The 22,741-nt window shown below is 43.9% G+C and overlaps 1 protein-coding gene across 1 annotated transcript in view; it reads right to left on the bottom strand.

Annotated features, from left to right (window-relative positions):
* Positions 1 to 2,420: 2,420 nt before the first annotated feature.
* The window catches only part of LOC110503642 (leucine-rich repeat-containing protein 75A), a 31,251-nt gene continuing 10,930 nt past the window's right edge, over positions 2,421 to 22,741 (bottom strand). The window contains exons 3-4 of the mRNA XM_021582077.2: positions 13,012 to 13,124; positions 2,421 to 5,101 (exon numbers count right to left, since the gene is read on the bottom strand). Of these exons, the coding sequence (XP_021437752.1) occupies positions 4,270 to 5,101; positions 13,012 to 13,124 (945 nt within the window). The 3' untranslated portion in view covers positions 2,421 to 4,269. The remainder of the gene's footprint in view (positions 5,102 to 13,011; positions 13,125 to 22,741) is intronic.

The following is a 22,741-nucleotide window of genomic DNA, read 5'->3' as shown; positions in this document are numbered from 1 at the left end:
CAGAGAGAGAGACAGAGAGACAGAGAGAGACAGAGAGAGAGAGAGAGAGAGAGAGAGAGAGAGAGAGAGAGAGAGAGCGAGAGAGATGATACACTCAATATCATAATAGCGAAATTCAAGTACACACAAGTCTACAAATTCCAGTTCACACCTTTGGTTTATTTGTATTTTTGATTTTTTTTTAAACCCAGGCACATTTAGCTTGTTTTGATTTAATATTCCACTAATAATCATCCACTGGTTTGGGAGGGGAAATTGCAGTCCTGTGGGCAGTAACTGTGGACAGTTAGGAGAGAGTTGCCAGAGATTCCCAAACAAACAAACAAAGATTCCCAAACAAACAAGTATACACTACCGGTCAAAAGTTTTAGAACGCCTACTCATTCAAGGGTTTTTACTATTTTCTACATTGTAGAATAATAGTGAAGACATCACAACTATGAAATAACACACATGGAATCATGTAGTAACCAAAAAAGTGTTAAACAAATCTAAATATATATTAAATTTGAGATTGTTCAAATAGCCACCCTTTGCCTTGATGACAGCTTTGCACACTCTTGGCATTCTCTCAACCAGCTTCATGAGGTAGTCACCTGGAATGCATTTCAATTAACAGGTGTGCCTTCTTAAAAGTTAATTTGTGGAATTTCCTTTCCTTGTTATTGCATTTGAGCCTATCAGTTGTGTTGTGACAAGGTAGGGGTGGTATACAGAAGATAGACTTTTTAGTAATTGACCAATTCCATATTATGGCAAGAACAGCTCAAAAAAGCAAAGAGAAACTACAGTCCATCATTACTTTAAATGTCAAGAAATTTGGAGGTTTCTTCAAGTGCAGTCACAAAAACCATCAAGCGCTATGATGAAACTAGCTCTCATGAGGACCGCCACAGGAATGGAAGACCCAAAATCAAATCAAATTTGATTGGTCACATACACATGGTTAGCAGATGTTAATGTGAGTGTAGCAAAATGCTTGTGCTTCTAGTGTACAGTGCAGTAATATTTAACAAGTAATCGAACAAATTCACAACGACTACCTTATACACACAAGTGTAAAGGGATGAATAAGAATATGTATGTATACATATATGAATGCGCGATGGCCGTGCGGCATAGGCAAGATACCGTAGATGGTACAGAATACAGTATATACATATGAGATGAGTAAGGTAGGGTATGTAGACATTATTAAAGTGCCGTTATTTAAAGTGACTAGTGATACCTTTATACCTTTATTAAAGTGGCCAGAGATTTGAATGTGTATGTTGGCAGCAGCCTCTATATGTTAGTGATGGCCTTGAGATAGAAGCTGTTTTTCAGTCTCTCAGTCCCAGCTTTGATGCACCTGTACTGACCTCGCCTTCTGGATGATAGCAGGGTGAACAGGCAGTGGCTCGGGTGTTTGTCGTCCTTGATGATCTCTTTTTGGCCTTCCTGTGACATCGGGTGCTGTAGGTGTCCTGGAGGGCAGGTAGTTTGCCCCAGAGTGACCTCTGCTGCAGAGGATAAGTTCATTTGAGTTACCAGCCTCAGAAATTGCAGCCCAAATAAATGCTTCACAGAGTTCAAGTGATAGACACATCTCAACACCAACTGTTCAAAGGGGGCTGTGTGAATCCGGCCTTCATGGTCAAAAGGCTGCAAAGAAACCACTATTAAAGGACAATAATAATAAGAAGAGGTTTGCTTGGGCCAAGAAACATGAGCAATGGACATTAGACTGGTGGAAATTTGTCCTTTAGTCTGGAGTCCAAATTAGAGATTTTTGGTTCCAACTGCCGTGTCTTTGTGAGACACGGTGTGGGTGAATGGATGATCTCCACATGTGTATTTCCCCCCGTAAAGCATGGAGGAGGAGGTGTTATGGTGTGGGGGTGCTTTGCTGTTAACACTGTGATCTATTTAGAATTCAAGGCACACTTTACCAGCATGGCTACCACAGCATTTTCCAGCGATATGCCATCCCATCTGGTTTGGGCTTAGTGGGACTATAATTTGCTTTTCAACAGGACAATAACCAACACACCTCCAGGCTGTGTAATGGCTATTTTACCAAGAAGGAGAGTGTTGGAGTGCTGCATCAGATGACCTGGCCTCCACAATCCCCCGACTTCAACCAAATTGAGATGGTTTGGGATGAGTCGGACCGCAGAGGGAAGGAAAAGCAGCCAACAAGTGCTCAGCATATGTGGGAACTCCTTCAAGACTGTTGGAAGAGCATTCCAAGTGAACCTGGTTGAGAGAATTCCAAGAGTGTGCAAATATGTAATCATGGCAAAGGGTGGCTATTTAAAGAATCTCAAATCTAAAATATATTTGGATTTGTTTAGCACTTTTTTTGGTTACTACATGTGTTATTTCATAGGTGTGATGCCTTCACTATTATTCTGCAATGTAGAAAATAGTCACAAAAAAAATAAAAAATACTTGAATGAGTAGGTGTTCTAAAAGTTTTTACCGGTACTATACAAAGAAACTGCATTATCACATCTCCTCAGTATGACAGATAATATGTACTGAGTTCCAGAGAAACGTCTTCCAATTCTTATCACTGTTAGCAGTGTCTCTGGTGACTGTTACACACCGTCTGGGGGACCTAGGGAAGCAGTTGAGTCTGTACTCCCAAAACCAGCCACCGAGACACAAGAGACGGCACCCAGACAGACAAAGCACTCGCACAGAGAAATTCATCGGAGACACAGTGGAACACAGACAGTGAACTCGTCTATGACATCTCCTACAGGCCCACATACACACAACGTTGTGTTCAACTGGACTCTCCCTGAAATAAGAAAGACTTGAATGAATAAGACATGTCTCAGATAGGAGTAGCCCGGGTGAACAGAATACACGCTCTTCTCATTTACAGTATAGTAACCACATTATCAGCACAAATGTCTATCTGTTTTGGGGGATGATAATAGTTTTGAGGAATTACACTTCCCAGAACTGACATTGAATATCTGGACCCAATTGCATTCACCTCGGCTGACACATAACCCTTAAAGGCATAAGGTACCTCACATACACAATTAACAAAGGAGATGAAGCGCATAATCCTAATTCTCAAAGCGTTTTATTAGACCGTTGTTACAAATGGGGAAACATACGCTGTGCGAGAGCTACATATTTACTGAGAATGAGGGAATGTTCTATAGCCGTAGCCTAGAGACAGTCCATGTTAGATGGCATTGTCGTAACCACACAACAAAATCCCATTAAACGTGTTGATACAACGGTTATAAGTGATACGTGCACTCGACATGACTGGCAGGGATAAAGGGAACAAGTGAGGCTGCTAAAGATGGGTTGTTATAGCTCCTGTCGCCGTAGCGCCGGTCACCGTAGCACCTATGCCCTTTTCCTTAGCCTAAACAGTAACAGACTCCTCCCTCACATGCTTTACAATCATGAGCCTTATAGTCAGCATATTTTAACCCGCCTTACAACCAATTTTTTTTTTGTTGGTTTCCATCAATTCTTTCCGCCAATAGCACTTGTTTAAAGGTACTCTCGCTGCACTCAGATCACATCGGAAATCGACACACTGGAGCACGCATATGCATAAAAAAATACTGGGTAGGTAGGATTGGTGAAAGAGAGTGCTGGTCAGAGAGATAGAGAGACATACTGTAGTATCAGAGGGAATTACCGCTCTTCTTCTGTCTTTCTACCAGTCTGTTTGTCTGTCCATCCGTCCATCCGTCAGCCACCTGTCTGTCTCTCTCTCTGACATACAGTCTCTCCACCAACAGGGGAGCAAGTGACAGGCACATAGGCATTCCTCCATCTATAGGACAGGGTGAGCAGGGAGTAAAACCTGAACGAAACATCCCATACGTGCCAGATATGACATAGCCACATGTACATTAGAAAATGTTTATTTGTTTTCTACATTTGATATATAATATATCTATTACTCTTTACTACAGAGGATTATAATCCTAATTCATAATGAAACAACAATAAGAGTTATCACAAACGTCTGCTTTCAACCTGGATTGTCATCTCCCTAAACTGTGCATCCGTGGACGAACAGTCCACCCAGATCAGTTGGTTATTCCGGAACCATTCCAGTCGGTTGAGATGACAGAGACCCTCCCCCAGATGTCCAACCCAGGAAACAATTTCCGGTTACCTATGCAATCCAAGAACGTTACCTAACGTTATACGAATGTTCACTGCTTGCTGGTACTGCTCTCTTCTCATTCTAGACAAAACGTGGGAGGGGAAGTTCCAAGCAGAGTGGACCGGGGTTCTTGCTCAGGTCAGGGGGTCTAAGTGATCAGTCCCCTCCTCTCCTTCTTCCTCCTTCATCAGTTCAACCACTCCAGAAGAATGCTGCGATTGGCTGGAGCACGACAAGTGGGAAGACTGACTCTGTGTGTCTTCCTCCTCTAGCTCCGCCCTCTCCACCATCTTCTTAATTCCCTGTCCCCGTGTCTCCTCCCTCCTCTGCTCCTCCATTGTCCACATGCTGTCCTCGATCTCGTCCTCCTTCCCCTGCACCTCCAGGTCAAAGTCCAACAACTCTTCCATCATCTCCTCAATCTCCGTCTCTCCGTCCATCTCCCCCTCCACCTCCGACCTCAGCTCATCCATGCTCTCTGTCCTGTTGATGTCATCCCTGTCATCGTCATCATCCCCCACCCTCCCCTCGGGCTCGCTGGCCTGGCTCTCACCAAACTCCAGGATGGTGGGCAGGTTGCCCTGCTTGGGGCAGCGCTTCCTCAGACTCACCAGGAAGGGCTGGGGCAGGGAGAAGATGTCCACGTTGTTTCCCAGGTCGATCCACGTGACACTGGGGAAGCTGGCCGGGTCCTTCAGGCTGTCCGTCAGCTCCTTGAGGACGGCACGGGTCAGCCTGTTGCCGTTGAGGGCCAGGGTCTCCAGGCGGGGCAGGGCGGCCAGCGTGGGCAGGAGGAGGAGGAAGGCGTCGTCGGTGAGCTCGGTGAAGCCCATCTCCAGGCTGCAGATGATGGGCGCGTGGCGCTGCAGGTAGGCACACAGGCGCTCCATGTCACGCACCGTCAAGGGGATGCCCGAAAGGTCCAGTGCCCCGTTAGGGGGAGGCGTCGACAGCATCACCTTGAGACTGGGAGGGAAAGGGGGGGGGAAGAAGTAATCAGTTACATGTCGTGTGCGTGTTGACCAAACTGTAGGTAAATCTATTCAATATCTCCAATGGAAAATGTGTATGCAAATTGTCATTTTTCCAAGCACAAAACATGGTAAAGGTCCGTATATCATACAGTCAATAAAACTATCAGGGTGAGCTATCTCCGAGAGCAACATCCCCCTGACAGGAAGGATATTACATTAGTAGACCGTTAGAAGAGCCTGTGATGAGACAAGGACAGCAGGAGCATGGAGCCCCAGGCATAGCGACAGGTAGGCAGATGAATTACATGACTATCTGTAATACGGTTGTTTTCACCATTTCCTGACACTCTGCTGAGGGGCAGAGGGGTGAGAAATGGGTTCACCCACTTACATGGGAAGGTTAGCAGAGAGATGATAAGAGGAGGAGAGATGGGGAGAGAGAGATGTTTAAGTTTCTGCATAATTAGTAGTCTGCCCGTCCGTGTTGCGTTTCAGTTTTCAAATCTGTCCATATGATCCAAACAAGCAAATGCGATGAGATGTGAACTGAGGGAGATTTTCTGCCAACCTCACCGAAACAAAGAAGTGGCTCTCTGTTGCACAGCTAGAGTGTTCACGCATTTTGGCATAAGCTTGTGTCTTAATACTGTGGTTGACACTCAGGTGTGGAGTGTCTTTCAATTTGGTCACTATGATGTGAGTTTGGATGATTTCAAAGGGGTCTTTTTTGACACCAGTCAACAAGCAGTAGACAATGCCGTGGCCTTGTGGTTAGAGTATTTGCCCAGAGATTGGACGTTTGGGAGTTCAATGCCAAGTCATACCAAATACTGTAAAAATGGAACCTGATGCGTCTCTGCTTGGCACTCAGCATTAGGGAAATAGATTGGGGGTAAGGTCCTGCGATAGACTAGTTCGCTGCCCAAGGGGGTGTACTTGTACATCAAGCCGCCATATGCTATAGAAACAGGAGATGCCACTACTATGAGCTGTTCCAGCTTGCACAAGCCAAGGCGACTTACTTTACAACAAGAAGTAAAACGCTGAATGGCAAAGTTGTTTGCTCAGTTTGGAGACTCTCAACCTAAAAATGACCACAGAATGAAATGAAAACTAGAAAGAAAGTGGAGATAAATAAAAAGAAAGTGGAGATAAATAGAAAGTGGAGAAAATAGAAAGAAAGTGGAGATAAATAGAAAGAAAGTGGAGGTAAATAGAAAGAAAGTGGAGGTAAATAGAAAGAAAGTGGAGGTAAATAGAAAGAAAGTGGAGGTAAATAGGTAAATAGAAAGAAAGTGGAGATAAATAGAAAGAAAGTGGAGATAAATAGAAAGAAAGTGGAGATAAATAGAAAGTGGAGGTAAATAGAAAGAAAGTGGAGATAAATAGAAAGAAAGTGGAGATAAATAGAAAGAAAGTGGAGGTAAATAGAAAGAAAGTGGAGGTAAATAGAAAGAAAGTGGAGATAAATAGAAAGTGGAGGTAAATAGAAAGTGGAGATAAATAGAAAGAAAGTGGAGATAAATAGAAAGAAAGTGGAGGTAAATAGAAAGAAAGTGGAGGTAAATAGAAAGAAAGTGGAGGTAAATAGAAAGAAAGTGGCGGTAAATAGAAAAAAAGTGGAGGTAAATAGAAAGAAAGTGGAGGTAAATAGAAAGAAAGTGGAGATAAATAGAAAGAAAGTGGAGGTAAATAGAAAGAAAGTGGAGATAAATAGAAAGAAAGTGGAGATAAATAGAAAGAAAGTGGAGGTAAATAGAAAGAAAGTGGCGTAAATAGAAAGAAAGTGGAGGTAAATAGAAAGTGGAGATAAATAGAAAGAAAGTGGAGGTAAATAGAAAGAAAGTGGAGGTAAATAGAAAGAAAGTGGAGATAAATAGAAAGAAAGTGGAGGTAAATAGAAAGAAAGTGGAGGTAAATAGAAAGAAAGTGGAGGTAAATAGAAAGAAAGTGGAGATAAATAGAAAGAAAGTGGAGATAAATAGAAAGAACGTGGAGGTAAATAGAAAGAAAGTGGAGACAAATAGAAAGAAAGTGGAGATAAATAGAAAGTGGAGATAAATAGAAAGAAAGTGGAGGTAAATAGAAAGAAAGTGGAGATAAATAGAAAGAAAGTGGAGGTAAATAGAAAGAAAGTGGAGGTAAATAGAAAGAAAGTGGAGATAAATAGAAAGAAAGTGGAGATAAATAGAAAGAAAGTGGAGCTAAATAGAAAGAAAGTGGAGGTAAATAGAAAGAAAGTGGAGGTAAATAGAAAGAAAGTGGAGATAAATAGAAAGAAAGTGGAGATAAATAGAAAGTGGAGGTAAATAGAAAGAAAGTGGAGACAAATAGAAAGAAAGTGGAGATAAATAGAAAGTGGAGATAAATAGAAAGAAAGTGGAGGTAAATAGAAAGAAAGTGGAGGTAAATAGAAAGAAAGTGGAGATAAATAGAAAGAAAGTGGAGATAAATAGAAATAAAGTGGAGGTAAATAGAAAGAAAGTGGAGATAAATAGAAATAAAGTGGAGGTAAATAGAAAGAAAGTGGAGATAAATAGAAAGAAAGTGGAGGTAAATAGAAAGAAAGTGGAGGTAAATAGAAAGAAAGTGGAGGTAAATAGAAAGAAAGGAGTGAGTCCAGATAATCCAGACCTCGGGGGGACAGAAGAAGAAAAACAACATGTTCCAAAGTGAAAATACACTCACAGCAGAAGTCTTGTGCTTGGCAGTGAATAAACTCAACTGAACAAAGGCCTGCTCTGCATTTTATGCCATAAAAAGGCAGAAGTGAGATCAGACTTGAACGTCTTCCAGGTACAAACAATACAAACAATACAATGCATGTGAGGCAGAATTAGGTCTTGACCCCAATTATTACTCAACACCCCCCCCCCCCCCCCCCCCCCCCCGCCCCCCCCCCCCCCTCCCCATTTTCTTTGCTTAATTAGGAATTTACCGTAACAATAGTAAATCTCCCTCCCAATGGCTGTGTAGTGCTAGGATGTGAGCCAAAGAAACGCATTTATTAGTCGGTCCAGGCATAGAAATACAAGAAGGGACTAATCACAGAACATTGACTTGAACGTGAATATCCGTTATAATTCTAATTCTATGGGGTCAAGCACTCAAATCCGTCAACAACATTGAGACATGGTGTAGTCCCACTTATGCTGCTAAATCAGTCCAGATCTTGTTTTGGTATTAATTACTTAAAAACAAAACGTTTTATAATTTCTCTCAAACGAATGGATTTTTATGGGAATTGGGTCGTAGCAAACAAATGGAATTACTAGAATGGGAAAATCTTTCAGACAGTGTACAATTGACAGTACAGTCATGTCTACTCTCAATATGGCTGACGGCCCACCCAACACGGAGCGTTGACTGAAATATCCGTTCCATGTATTATTTGTCTATGAGTCGAAGTCAATGGTCCCTGGGTTATGACCTCATGATGAATCTCTGGCTCCCTTTCAGCATTCTCCCTGTGACTTCTCCCCTGATAGTTTTAACTAACAAATATTTTTTTTAAAGCAGAGCAGAACGTAAATAGAAACAGATGAAACCGGTGTACAGGACATCAATCCCACACTATCAGCCTGGCTCCCGACCAGAATCCCACGCTTTAGACTGGAGCAACGCTGAGCCGAGTTCTCTGCCTCTCAGACACGGGAGTCAGGACCTCAGGGCTCAGATACTACATACCGCAATGGGGACCTTTCTCGAGAAGATCCGACTAACAACACACATTAAATCCCACGCTTTATGCTAGAGCAACGCTGAGTCGAGATCTCTTCCGCTCAGACACAGGAGTCCTTAGGGCTTAGATCAAATCAAATGTTATTGGTCACATACACATATGTAGCAGGTATTATTGCGGGTGTAGCGAAATGCTTGTACCACATACTACATACCACACGGGGACCGATCTAGCCAACCGAGACATTTTGCTCACAGTTTTATCCTTTCTTTTCATTTGAACCCAGTTTCAAAATGTAAAACACACTTCCTCTGTTTAAACCCCAATAACAAACAAACTATATCACATGAATGTGTGTTTACGATAATAAGAGTAAATCACTGTTTACCCCTCAAGGAGAGACAATAGATTATATCTCAAATCAAATCACATCACATTTTATTGGTCACATAGACATATTTAGCAGATGTTATTGCGGGCGTATAGAAATGCTTGTGTTCCTAGCTCCAACAGCGCAGTTGTATCTAACAGTGTAGTAGTATCCAAAAATGATTCACAACAACACACACAAATCTAGAAGTAAATAAAAAATGAATTAAGATATAAATATTACATTGAGCAGAATACAGTATATACATATGAGATGAGTAAAGCAGTATGCAAACATTACGTAAACATTATTTCAGTGACTAGTGTTTCATTATTAAAGATGATCCCTCGTATAGTAGCTCCAGTCTGCAGATCCACCCTAAAATCCCTGTCGAGTGAGCTTCACATAAATCTCTGACCCTTGGTGACCTGGTGACACCATTGTTCAGTGACATAACGCAACGCTAGTGACAGCACAGTGCCATTGCAATATAATGAGTGTGGTATTAAATTACACTTTAGGTGTCAGCTAGTCCATTGGCAGCAAAGATGATATCACTTTTCCCCTGTGTGTGTGTGTGTGTGTGTCTCACCTTATCCTGGTCATCTGTCTCTATGGGAGACGGGCAGAGCTACAGTTGGCCCCCCATTACTGCTTCATTATCTCTATCACCACATTCAACTCTACTTCTCAGATCATTACAGTGGCCACTCATTGTTTTGTGTAGGCCTGACATACACACACACACTAGTCTTAATTTGACAGTTGCTTACTTGGTGGCTAAGCATCTGTTCTCTCATTCATCACTGTCAGTTCACACAGTCTTGCTGCAGGGAACAGCGCTGTTATTTCTAGTTAGCTGATCCTCACTCCAATGCATAGACTGCTTAAAGCCTTTAAATTCTAAAGAACAACAGCTAGTATCCTTTTTTTTCTTCATCTAAGAACATTATCAATTAGCATAAAAATGCAGTGCACAGTAACACTGTGCACTGACATGCACAGTGTTACTCTACAATAGGACCCAGGCACTGACATGCACAGTGTTACTCTACAATAGAACCCAGGCACTGACATGCACAGTGTTACTCTACAATAGGACCCAGGCACTGACATGCACAGTGTTACTCTACAATAGAACCCAGGCACTGACATGCACAGTGTTACTCTACAATAGAACCCAGGCACTGACATGCACAGTGTTACTCTACAATAGAACCCAGGCACTGACATGCACAGTGTTACTCTACAATAGAACCCAGGCACTGACATGCACAGTGTTACTCTACAATAGAACCCAGGCACTGACATGCACAGTGTTACTCTACAATAGGACCCAGGCACTGACATGCACAGTGTTACTCTACAATAGAACCCAGGCACTGACATGCACAGTGTTACTCTACAATAGAACCCAGGCACTGACATGCACAGTGTTACTCTACAATAGAACCCAGGCACTGACATGCACAGTGTTACTCTACAATAGAACCCAGGCACTGACATGCACAGTGTTACTCTACAATAGAACCCAGGCACTGACATGCACAGTGTTACTCTACAATAGAACCCAGGCACTGACATGCACAGTGTTACTCTACAACAGGACCCAGGCACTGACATGCACAGTGTTACTCTACAATAGAACCCCGGCACTGACATGCACAGTGTTACTCTACAATAGGACCCAGGCACTGACATGCACAGGGTTACTCTACAATAGGACCCAGGCACTGACATGCACAGTGTTACTCTACAATAGGACCCAGGCACTTCAGACTACGTGACAAGAAGGAGTTTTCATCACTAGCAAACCGTGTCACAATAACCTTCTCAAATGACATACTGGTGGGTGACAGTAAACTGGCCTTAGTGGTCTATGCACCCAGTCCAAAACCCAGTCCATAATCAACGACATCAGACTCGATCTGACAAACAGTAGAACGGACAAATAGAACACATCTCTCCTGAGAGAGAGAGAAACACAGACACCGTACAGAGGAAGGACGCCCACGTGGTAGGTCACAGAAGCAGGGGTGTTAATCACAACACTGTACATAAATCTCCAAAGTCCATTGTGATTACCGTAGAAGTACAATGACCAGAACAGTCATCATTTTAATGATATGGTAATTGCACTGTCCTGTCAGAGCCATGTAAATATAATTATATTTCTATGGTCAGAGCCGTATACAGTGCTAACGTGATTAGAACCCTGTTGTCTGGGCTACTGCGTAGGCGTAGTATTGTCCCTTCTACGGATCCTATTTCTATGGTGATTACGCTGTGGAACAATAGCAGGCGATAGTAGAGCTCAGAGCTGTAAAGGTAAGAGAGACTGGAGACTGAGAGAGAGCTGAGGAACATCTGTACCCCAGTGTGTGTGGTGTGTGGTGAGTGTGGTGTGTGTGGTGAGTGTGGTGTGGCACTGAGAGAACAGGCTCAGGCAAGAGCTCTGGGGATATAAACACCACCGCTGGGCCCCTGTAATAACCACCTCCGGGGTCAACGGACCCATTACACGCTTTATGGAAACAGTTACACCATAACACACTTTGGAAGTTGTTACACAGGAATATACACACATACACACATGTACGCACACGCGCACACACACATGCACACATGCACGCACACACATATGCGCACACACACATGCACACACACACACACACAGTCACACACACACACACACACACACACACAGTCACACACACACACACACACACACACACACACACACAGTCACACACACACACACACACACACACACACACACACACACAGTCACACACACACACACACACACAACATCATCAGTTGTATACTGTGCAGCAGCTGCGCCGTATACAGCACAGCTATGAGAGAAGATCTGCAGCACTGATGGGGAGGGTGCAGCACACACACACCCATCTGTGGCGCTGTCATTCACTGACTCACTTAGCTGAGTAAATGTGACTCCCATTCATCAATGTACTCACGGGTAGAACAGTTAGAGCTAGGGGCAGAGTGAAGGCTTCTGGGAGTAGATGATGAATGAAAAGACGAGATAAGGCGCGCATGTACACAGATTTGCTCTAGATTAGATTTATACAGAAACACACACGCACAGTCACACACACGCACAGTCACACACACACAGTCACACAGTCACACACACACACACACACACACACACACACACAGGATGTCTTGTTTTAGTCGAGTTAGACTGGACCAAGCCTGACACATAGCATGTCTTGTTTTAGTCGAGTTAGACTGGACCAAGCCAGACACATAGCATGTCTTGTTTTAGTCGAGTTAGACTGGACCAAGCCTGACACATAGGATGTCTTGTTTTAGTCGAGTTAGACTGGACCAAGCCAGACACATAGGATGTCTTGTTTTAGTCGAGTTAGACTGGACCAAGCCAGACACATACACCAGATTATGTGGCATTTTCGTGACTTCCTCTGATTTGTCCACTGAGGAAGGAACTGGGAAATCAGGGAGGATGAAACGATGATTCAGTCCGATCCTTCGGCCCAAGATGCCACGTCAAGCCTTTTATTTGCACAAACTAATCACATTGATTAACAACAAAAAAGGCCTGCCCCGTGCAAGCCTGCAGTTTTTGCGTGTAGCCCAAAGAATGCGCCAGTCCACACTGACCCAGAATTACATTAGGAAATGAGAAACGTACATTTGACAAACCTTCGCACATATAAATAAATAATCATAGCTTCTTCTGTGTGTGCATGCTGTCTTTGACCAAACTTTCTCTCTAGCTCTAGTGACCCATCAGAGGGTACCACATACACACACACACACACGTAGGCGCGCACGCACAACATGTCCCCTGTCTCCTCACCATGCTTGCGGCTTCCTCTTCAGTATGCCCTGCCGTCTCCACTGTGAGTGTGGGCTCAGGTGATAGGTCAGCTGGCGACACACCTTCTCCATGGCACCCAGAGAATCCTCCCCCTGACAGAGAGAGAGAAGGAAAGAAAGAACGTAAGAGGGAAAGAGAGAAAAACAGACAGCGTAGGTTAATATTGGCTGACAGGGGAGCAGAGAAGCTGAGTTGTAGCACACAAACACTTCTTCCTTCGTCTGTGATGACAGGAGAGGAGCTGAGGGACTGGGTTATATCTGGGTTATATCTTTCATGCCGTCCCTAGGAGGGTTGCGTCACTTGAGTGGGTTGAGTCACTGATGTGATCTTCCTGTCTGGGTTGGCGCCCTCCTTTGGGTTGTGCCGTGGCGGAGACCTGGAATGATGACTCCTTGCTGTCCCCAGTCCACCTGGCTGTGCTGCTGCTCCAGTTTCAACTGTTCTGCCTGCGGTTATGGAATCCTGACCTGTTCACCGGACGTGCTACCTGTCCCAGACCTATTATTTGACCATGCTGGTCTTTTATGAACATTTGAACATCTTGGTCATGTTCTGTTATAATCTCCACCCGGCACAGCCAAAAGAGGACTGACCCCCCCTCATAGCCTGGTTCCTCTCTAGGTTTCTTCCTAGGTTTTGGCCTTTCTAGGGAGTTTTTCCTAGCCAACGTGCTTCAACACCTGCATTGCTTGCTGTTTGGGGTTTTAGGCTGGGTTTTTGTACAGCACTTTGAGATATCAGCTGATGTAAGAAGGGCTATATAAATACATTTGATTTGATTTGATTTATAGCTCAGGCCCTGGGTTATACCATGTTCTCTCTCTCTCTCTCTCCCCCCCACCCCGTCCCTCCCTCCCTCTCTTCAGAAGCACTACGTATCGACGCCAGGTTTACACTAGGTTTACAGGTTTACACTACACAGGTAAACACAACCCACAGGGACATATAACACATTTTACGGAGAACATGGAATGCTCTTACCATGGCCGTCAGAGGAAGAAAGTGAAGGGTGGCACGGGTATGCAAAGATATTATACAGGTCATTATTGTCTGTGAGGTCATATCGACGCGCTATTGGTTCATCTCTGCTATTCTGCACCTAGGTCATCGTCCCAGAAGGCCAGTACGTGCTGTTGGTGGTAAGATCCCTAGGAATGAAAACGAAGCCATTATATGAGGCCACTTAGGTTTCTTATTCAGGGAGAGATTGGTAAGAGGTTCAAGGGTCTGCCCTGTTGCTGCTTTGTTCCCAGCGTGTGTGTGTGTGTGTGTGTGTCTGTGTGTTTCTATGTGTGTGTGTGTGTTTATTGTTTCCAGCTCCCTGCCTGTGTCCTCTGGAGGTAAGACATATTACATTATTGATGTCTCCACTTTCTCCTCCACTAGTTCAGCGAGCCCTACTGACGTGGTAACTATACCAAGCATGTGTACCGCCAAATACACATCTTGTGGATTATATGATTGTGTGTGGATGCCTGTAGTACAGTAACACAGGATTTTATAGCTCTTGCAATTTCCTTTGAGCCGATGTGGTCCCACAAGTGCTAGCTGTAACAATATGGTTACACATACTGATCAAATATGAGATATTTACAGTCATTCGTTAGTAGCCGTTCAAAGTATCTATCTCAATTTGGCTGTGTGATAAACCTGTTTGTGGTGTCTCTCTGTCTGAACAGTAGTCTGTGGGAGAAGGGGAACAGGAGGTATCGACCAGTCTGTTACTGATCATCAATACTCTGCACTAACTCACCATGTCCCAAATGGCAACCTATTCCCTACATAGTGCACTCCTTTTGACCTGGGCCCATAGGGATCTGGTCCAAAGTAGTGCACTACTTAGGGAACCGGGTGCCATTTGGGATGTGTCCTCTCCCCACTGATCTGATACAGGCAGCAGCAGGCTAGCAGCATATGCTGGGCTACCGAGGGATTCCTCTCCATGCTGTGTCCACTGGCCTAGATATGTCTACAGCAACCAGCAGACTCTGTCTCAGACTGGCACACAGGCAGGACAGGACAGGACAGACAGATAGACATGTACAGGATGACACTGTACTGTAGAACAACACTGTTCTGGTAGTAGGGAAGGGAGAGGCTATGCTTTTCCTCAGAGACATCTATTTACATATATATGGGGCTCTGGTTTTCCTTCAGTCATGTTGCTATCTTTCAGCTGTATAGCACTCTATCAAAATGAAACGTCGCACACACACATAAGCACACACACACACACACACACACACACACACACACACACACACACCTTGGGATGCAATCTGCACTGTAAACCTCTCTCCCGGTTCTGTTCTATTTGACTACCTGACCTTCACAATAAACATGACAAGGACAGATAATGAATTCAATACCTACTGACTCCCCACTGTCTCTTCTCCTAAGACCCAATCAAAACCATCTCAAAGGAAGTGCAGTACGGTCAGTATGCATTCCCGTGTGGTATGGCTGGCTGTGTGAGTGTATATATATAGCTGTGTGTGTGTGTGTGTGTGTGTGTGTCACTGTGACACAGGGCAGAGCTGCTCTGCTCTCTGTCCCTGCAGACAGGCTGCAGTCCCCTACTGACAGAGGCATCAGAAACTCAGCACCTCACCGTTGGGCCTCACAGCACTCTCCACTCCTCTCCTCTCTACACTCCTCTCCTCTCTACACTCCTCTCCTCTCTACACTGTGGCAACTGAGCTGCCACCAACTCTGCTGGAGTATTGAAACACATCATCCTGAGATGTTTGGAAACATTACAGTACATTGCATAGACCACTTAGTGTTGTACAACACCTTGCCAGGGACTGGGAGCACCAACAGAAAAGGTAGAAAACACCGTGCTTCTACACCTGCATTGCTTGCTGTTTGGGGTTTTAGGCTGGGTTTCTGTACAGCACTTTGAGATATCAGCTGATGTACGAAGGGCTATATAAATACATTTGATTTGATTTGATACTTTGGTGTTCCGTGTTTTGTGCAGAATTAGATACCTTCTCTTTTGGTGACGTTTCCTTTCTGTAATGCTTCTCAACATCATTATGATGTTTTAAATCCTGTTTGTGGAGAAGGACATACTTTTTCTGAAGTGTTTTAATGTTTAATATCGTTTTATATATTTGATCATTTGCCATTAACATACCTTTCGGCAGGCATTGTCAAGCACAGTATTCAAACCACCAGCAGTAACTGGAGGTTGAACTGCAAGAACTGAGGATTCTGCACTTGCCTCTTCCATTGACAATCTTGAATGTGGTGCTGTCCTCACTGAACCTCAGTTTGCCTGATGACTTTGAAAGCTCTGATCCATTACACCTCATGGCACAACAAGCTTAATACGAATATAGAAATATACAGTGCCTTGCGAAAGTATTCGGCCCCCTTGAACTTTGCGACCTTTTGCCACATTTCAGGCTTCAAACATAAAGATATAAAACTGTATTTTTTTGTGAAGAATCAACAATAAGTGGGACACAATCATGAAGTGGAACGACATTTATTGGATATTTCAAACTTTTTTAACAAATCAAAAACTGAAAAATTGGGCGTGCAAAATTATTCAGCCCCTTTACTTTCAGTGCAGCAAACTCTCTCCAGAAGTTCAGTGAGGATCTCTGAATGATCCAATGTTGACCTAAATGACTAATGATGATAAATACAATCCACCTGTGTGTAATCAAGTCTCCGTATAAATGCACCTGCACTGTGATAGTCTCAGAGGTCCGTTAAAAGCACAGAGAGCATCATGAAGAACAAGGAACACACCAGGCAGGTCCGAGATACTGTTGTGAAGAAGTTTAAAGCCGGATTTGGATACAAAAAGATTTCCCAAGCTTTAAACATCCCAAGTAGCACTGTGCAAGCGATAATATTGAAATGGAAGGAGTATCAGACCACTGCAAATCTACCAAGACCTGGCTGTCCCTCTAAACTTTCAGCTCATACAAGGAGAAGACTGATCAGAGATGCAGCCAAGAGGCCCATGATCACTCTGGATGAACTGCAGAGATCTACAGCTGAGGTGGGAGACTCTGTCCATAGGACAACAATCAGTCGTATATTGCACAAATCTGGCCTTTATGGAAGAGTGGCAAGAAGAAAGCCATTTCTTAAAGATATCCATAAAAAGTGTAGTTTAAAGTTTGCCACAAGCCACCTGGGAGACACACCAAACATGTGGAAGAAGGTGCTCTGGTCAGATGAAACCAAAATTGAACTTTTTGGCAACAATGCAAAACGTTATGTTTGGCGTAAAAGCAACACAGCTGAACACACCATCCCCACTGTCAAACATGGTGGTGGCTGCATCATGGTTTGGGCCTGCTTTTCTTCAGCAGGGACAGAGAAAATGGTTCAAATTGATGGGAAGATGGATGGAGCCAAATACAGGACCATTCTGGAAGAAAACCTGATGGAGTCTGCAAAAGACCTGAGACTGGGATGGAGATTTGTCTTCCAACAAGACAATGATCCAAAACATAAAGCAAAATCTACAATGGAATGGTTCAAAAATAAACATATCCAGGTGTTAGAATGGCCAAGTCAAAGTCCAGACCTGAATCCAATCGAGAATCTGTGGAAAGAACTGAAAACTGCTGTTCACAAATGCTCTCCATCCAACCTCACTGAGCTCGAGCTGTTTTGCAAGGAGGAATGGGAAAAAATGTCAGTCTCTCGATGTGCAAAACTGATAGAGACATACCCCAAGCGACTTACAGCTGTAATCGCAGCAAAAGGTGGCGCTACAAAGTATTAACTTAAGGGGGCTGAATAATTTTGCACGCCCAATTTTTCAGTTTTTGATTTGTTAAAAAAGTTTGAAATATCAACAAAATGTCGTTCCACTTCATGATTGTGTCCCACTTGTTGTTGATTCTTCACAAAAAAATACAGTTTTATATCTTTATGTTTGAAGCCTGAAATGTGGCAAAAGGTCGCAAAGTTCAAGGGGGCCGAATACTTTCGCAAGGCACTGTACTTTTCTTTCTTCAAACACGAATACAACATTGTGTAAAAGAATCATAAAGTCCTCCTAAAAATTGGGGGCCGCAATCCTCTAAAAACAGAGTGATGTGGCAAGATAGGAAATGCATGTTAATTAAAACCAACGTTTTCCAGTGACTTCAATCACTCCCTTGTCTCTCTCTTTTGTTATCCTCATGAAATTCAAATGAAATTAACAAATCATTGAAACGACTTGCACACATAAAAAAATATATAATAAAAAAAAAGAAGATATTTGGAGGTATTTTGACACTTTATTGAGACAGCTCTGTTTTAAAACCCATTCAGTGTATCAGAACACTTCCATTGGGTTTACATTCAAACACCCTCCAATCACCAGATCTCAGCTTAGGTGCACTACTTTTCATGGTTTCATTACACAATCATGGCGTTTTGAGACTTTCTATTTTTACAGTGTACACTAAGACACACTCTCTCTCCCTCTTCTCCCTCCCTTCCCCCGCACCACCCCTCCACAGGATTGATCTCTCAGCTACTCTCCCTCTTCTCCCTCCCTTCCCCCGCACCACCCCTCCACAGGATTGATCTCTCAGCTACTCTCCCTCTTCTCCCTCCCTCCCCCCGCACTACCCCTCCACAGGCTTGATCTCTCAGCTACTCTCCCTCTTCTCCCTCCCTTCCCCCGCACCACCCCTCCACAGGATTGATCTCTCAGCTACTCTCCCTCTTCTCCCTCCTTCCCCCCGCACCACCCCTCCACAGGATTGATCTCTCAGCTACTCTCCCTCTTCTCCCTCCCTCCCCCCGCACTACCCCTCCACAGGCTTGATCTCTCAGCTACTCTCCCTCCTTTTTCCTACCTTCTGTGCTTTCTTGCTTTTCTTCCCTCTCTCTCTTTCCACTACACCAACACATAAATCTGTTTCTCTCATCTGTACCCAGAAACAAAATGGTCTCTTTGTAGTGCAGGTGGACTACTAGTTTCCCCATGGTGTTACGCGTCGTCATGGTGTTATCAATAACAACCTTCCATCGCTCATCCTTACTGTTCACCACAAAGCCTAAATGTGTTTTCTTGCATGAACCACTCAGCACAAGCAGTTCCCTCACAGTACAAACGCAGTTCTTTGAATTGAATTGAATTTGGTCAATTGTTACAGGGCTGAAAACGGCAGCAGTCTGGGAAAGAAGAAGAGAAGTCGACAATAAACACCTGGGTTCACAATCTGCCAAGCTATTATTTATTTTTTTTAAGTTTGGGTTCAAATTGTGGCCAAGCAGAGCAGCAAGAGGAGGAATGTGGGCTGAATCAGTCTTTCAGACACATTTTCTACAACTTTCAAGTTTTATTATCAAGCGCACAATTACAGTGAAAGGACTTTCTTCCAAGCTCTTTCCCAACAATGCAGTAATCAATATCAGTAGTACCATATAGAAAAATAAAGACCACTGGTTACGACACAAATAGAGATGTTTACCGTCTGTGTGTGTGTGGTAATATTATGCTGGACTCGCTCCATTGTGAGCAGTAGCAGCAGCACTGAGGCTTGGAAGGCTGCCAGTATTTTCAGTGTGTGACTCATCCAGGAGAACAAGGCACCGCTGGTCTGTCTGTCTTTCGTTTTCCCCGCTGTCTGTCTGTCTGTCTGTCTGTCGGTCGTTCCCCTCGCGGTCTGTCTGTCCGTCGTTCCCCCCGCTGTCTGTCTGTCTGTCTGTCGTTCCCCCCGCTGTCTGTCTGTCTGTTTGTCCGTCGTTCCCCCCGCTGTCTGTCTGTCTGTCTGTCCGTCGTTCCCCCCGCTGTCTGTCTGTCTGCCTGTCTGCCGTTCCCCCTGCTGTCTGTCTGTCTGCCTGCCTGTCTGCCGTTCCCCCTGCTGTCTGTCTGTCTGTCTGACGTTCCCCCTGCTGTCTGTCTGCCTGCCTGTCTGTCTGTCGTTCCTCCCACCGTCTTTCCAACCATCTCTCTCTATCACTCCCTGCAAGACATGCGTCTCTCCTTCCACAATGACTAGGGAAATCTGTCTCTCTTTCCTAGTTGCCACATCCATCTATCCACCACTAACTCCTTTCATCATCTCGCTCAGTGAGCAAGACCGAAGCATGATTGTTAGAAAAAGCTTAGGATTAGGCATGGGTGTAATCAAAAGGTATAATCCTTCTTTATCCATCATAACTATCTCAATATAATAATATATAGATTCAACTAAAACAGATTGAAATCCTTATGGGAGGCTGTTTTTCAACGGCAGGTCATTTGAATCCTTCTGGGCATGATTGTGTTGTTATTAATCACATACAGTATGTGGGTAAATGCAGAGATGGTATGTTATTCATGCCTTGTGGAGTTTTGAGTCGGTCTAATTCAATCTCTGACTTAGGCTGTTAATGAGACTCACTGAGGAACAGGTGGATGAGAGAGAGAGAGACCCTCCTCACATCCCTACGGGCATTCATGTGAGTGCATTTAGATTTCAGTCACAGCATCTCACCAGCTGATCATCAATACACTGTACTCAGTGGCGACCCGTCAGTCAGGGCTGGTGGGGCAGATCCCCACCTGTTTTGAGGCTCACATTTTTTGCAAAAAAAAGGGGGTAGCCTGTTTTGCATGTTATTTTGGCATTAATACGTGTCACATATCAGTTTGCAAACAATGTAAGAAAAAATAAAATAATTGAGTTTAATAAAGCCTCCATACAAACATGGTTTATTTTTCTTTCTTGAGAAAGGCAGCTCCAAAATGCAACCCAGCTCAGTGCTTTCTGTGGTGGTGGGGCAGCCAGCCCCACCCCAGGGGTTGGTAATGGCTCCAGGTCATTGGTCACAGATAAAACAACGTCAAATCACATTATATCTACAGTAACTTTGATTGGACTGATCATGTCAACATCACAATTTTCAAAATCTTAGCTAGCAGTCATTGTCATGAATCAAGTCGACAATCTACTGGCAAATCCTTTTTAATCCTTGTTATATGGAGAGAAACATTGAAGAGAAATTATAGATAAAATGTATCGGTGCTCATCGGCCATTGGACATAAACATTATAAACAATGAGTGGTTTGGAAGGAATCAGTGGCTAACTGCAAGCATTGCAACGCAATCATTAGCCTGCTATTCAGTGGAATGGGTGTGTGGTCCAAGTCTGGGTTTAAGGTTCTCTTTTCCAAGCTTAAAATGATAAACATTCAACATTGGCCATGCTGTCAATCCAGCATGACTTCTGCCTCGCTCAAAACAACTGGAAACTCAGAGCTGGGAAATCTGACTTGAGTTCAAGATAACTGGGAACTTGGGAAAAAAAACACTACACACTACCACCAGAAGATCAATGACATCATCGTGATTCAACCTTTTTTTTTGTTTTACGAGTTCCCAGTTGTCTTGAAAGCACCATAAATACAGAGAATGTCAGAATTTGATGACAAAGTTTGATGTCACCTTCCTGTTCAAGAGAGCACAACTGTCACGCCCTGATCTTAGAGAGCTTTTTATGTCTCTATTTTGGTTTGGTCAGGGTGTGATTTGGGTGGGCATTCTATGTTCACGGCTGGTTTTCAGATTGTTTATTGTTTTTGTCTGCGTCACATAAATAAAAGGAATATGTACGCTTACCACGCTGCACCTTGGTCCACTTCCCTCAACGGCCGTGACAACAACACAACAAGGTGAGTCCTAAAATGAATTGTATGCTTCTGCATAAATTATTTAATATGCCAGGGAGATATGTACAGTGCCTTCGGAAAGCATTCAGACCCCTTGACTTTGTTACGTTACAGCCTTCTAAAAATGTATTCAATTGTTTTTTACCTCATCAACCTACACACAATACCTCATAATGACAAAGCAAAAAGAGGTTTTTAGTAATTATTGCTAATTTATAAAAATGTTGAAACTGAAATATCACATTTACATAGGTATTCAGACCCTTTACTCAGTACTTTGTTGAAGCACCTTTGGCAGCGACTACAGCATCGAGTCTTCTTGGGTATGATGTTACAAGCTTGGCATACCTGCATTTGGGGAATATCTCCCATTCTTCTGTGCACTTCCTCTCAAGCTCTGTCAGGTTCGATGTGGTGCGTTGCTGCACAGTTATTTTCAGGTCTCTCCTGAGATGTTCGATCGGGTTCAAGTCCGGGCTCTGGCTGGGCCATTCAAGGACATTCACAGACTTGTCCCGAAGCCACGCCTGCGTTGTCTTGGCTGTGTGCTTAGGGGCGTGGTCCTGTTGGAAGGGGAACCTTCGCCACGGTCTGAGGCCCTGAGCGCTCTGGAGCAGGTTTTCATCAAGGATCTCTCTGTACTTTGCTCCGTTCATCTTTGCCTCGATCCTGACTAGTCTCCCTGTCCCTGTCGCTGAAAAACATCCCCACAGCATGATGCTGCAAACACCATGCTTCACCGTAGGGATGGTGCCAGGTTTCCTCCAGACGTGACGCTTGGCATTCAGGACAAAGAGTTCCATCTTGGTTTCATCAGACCAGAGAATCTTGTTTCTCATGGTCTGAGAATCCTTTAGCTGCCTTTTGGCAAACTCCAAACGGGCTGGCAAGTGCCTTTTACTGAGGAGTGGTTTCCGTCTGGCCACTCTACCTGATTGGTGGAGTGCGGCAGAGATGGCTGTCCTTCTGGAAGGTTCTCCCAACTCGACAGAGGAACACTAGAGCTCTGTCAGAGTGGCCATCAGGTTTTTTGTCACCTCCCTCACCAAGGCCCTTCTCCTCCGATTGCTCAGTTTGGC

Source organism: Oncorhynchus mykiss, chromosome 24 (genome assembly GCF_013265735.2).
Source record: "Oncorhynchus mykiss isolate Arlee chromosome 24, USDA_OmykA_1.1, whole genome shotgun sequence".
Classification (NCBI taxonomy): domain Eukaryota; kingdom Metazoa; phylum Chordata; class Actinopteri; order Salmoniformes; family Salmonidae; genus Oncorhynchus; species Oncorhynchus mykiss.
Note: the sequence above shows the minus strand (reverse complement) of the source record. Positions and strands in the feature narration are given on the sequence as shown.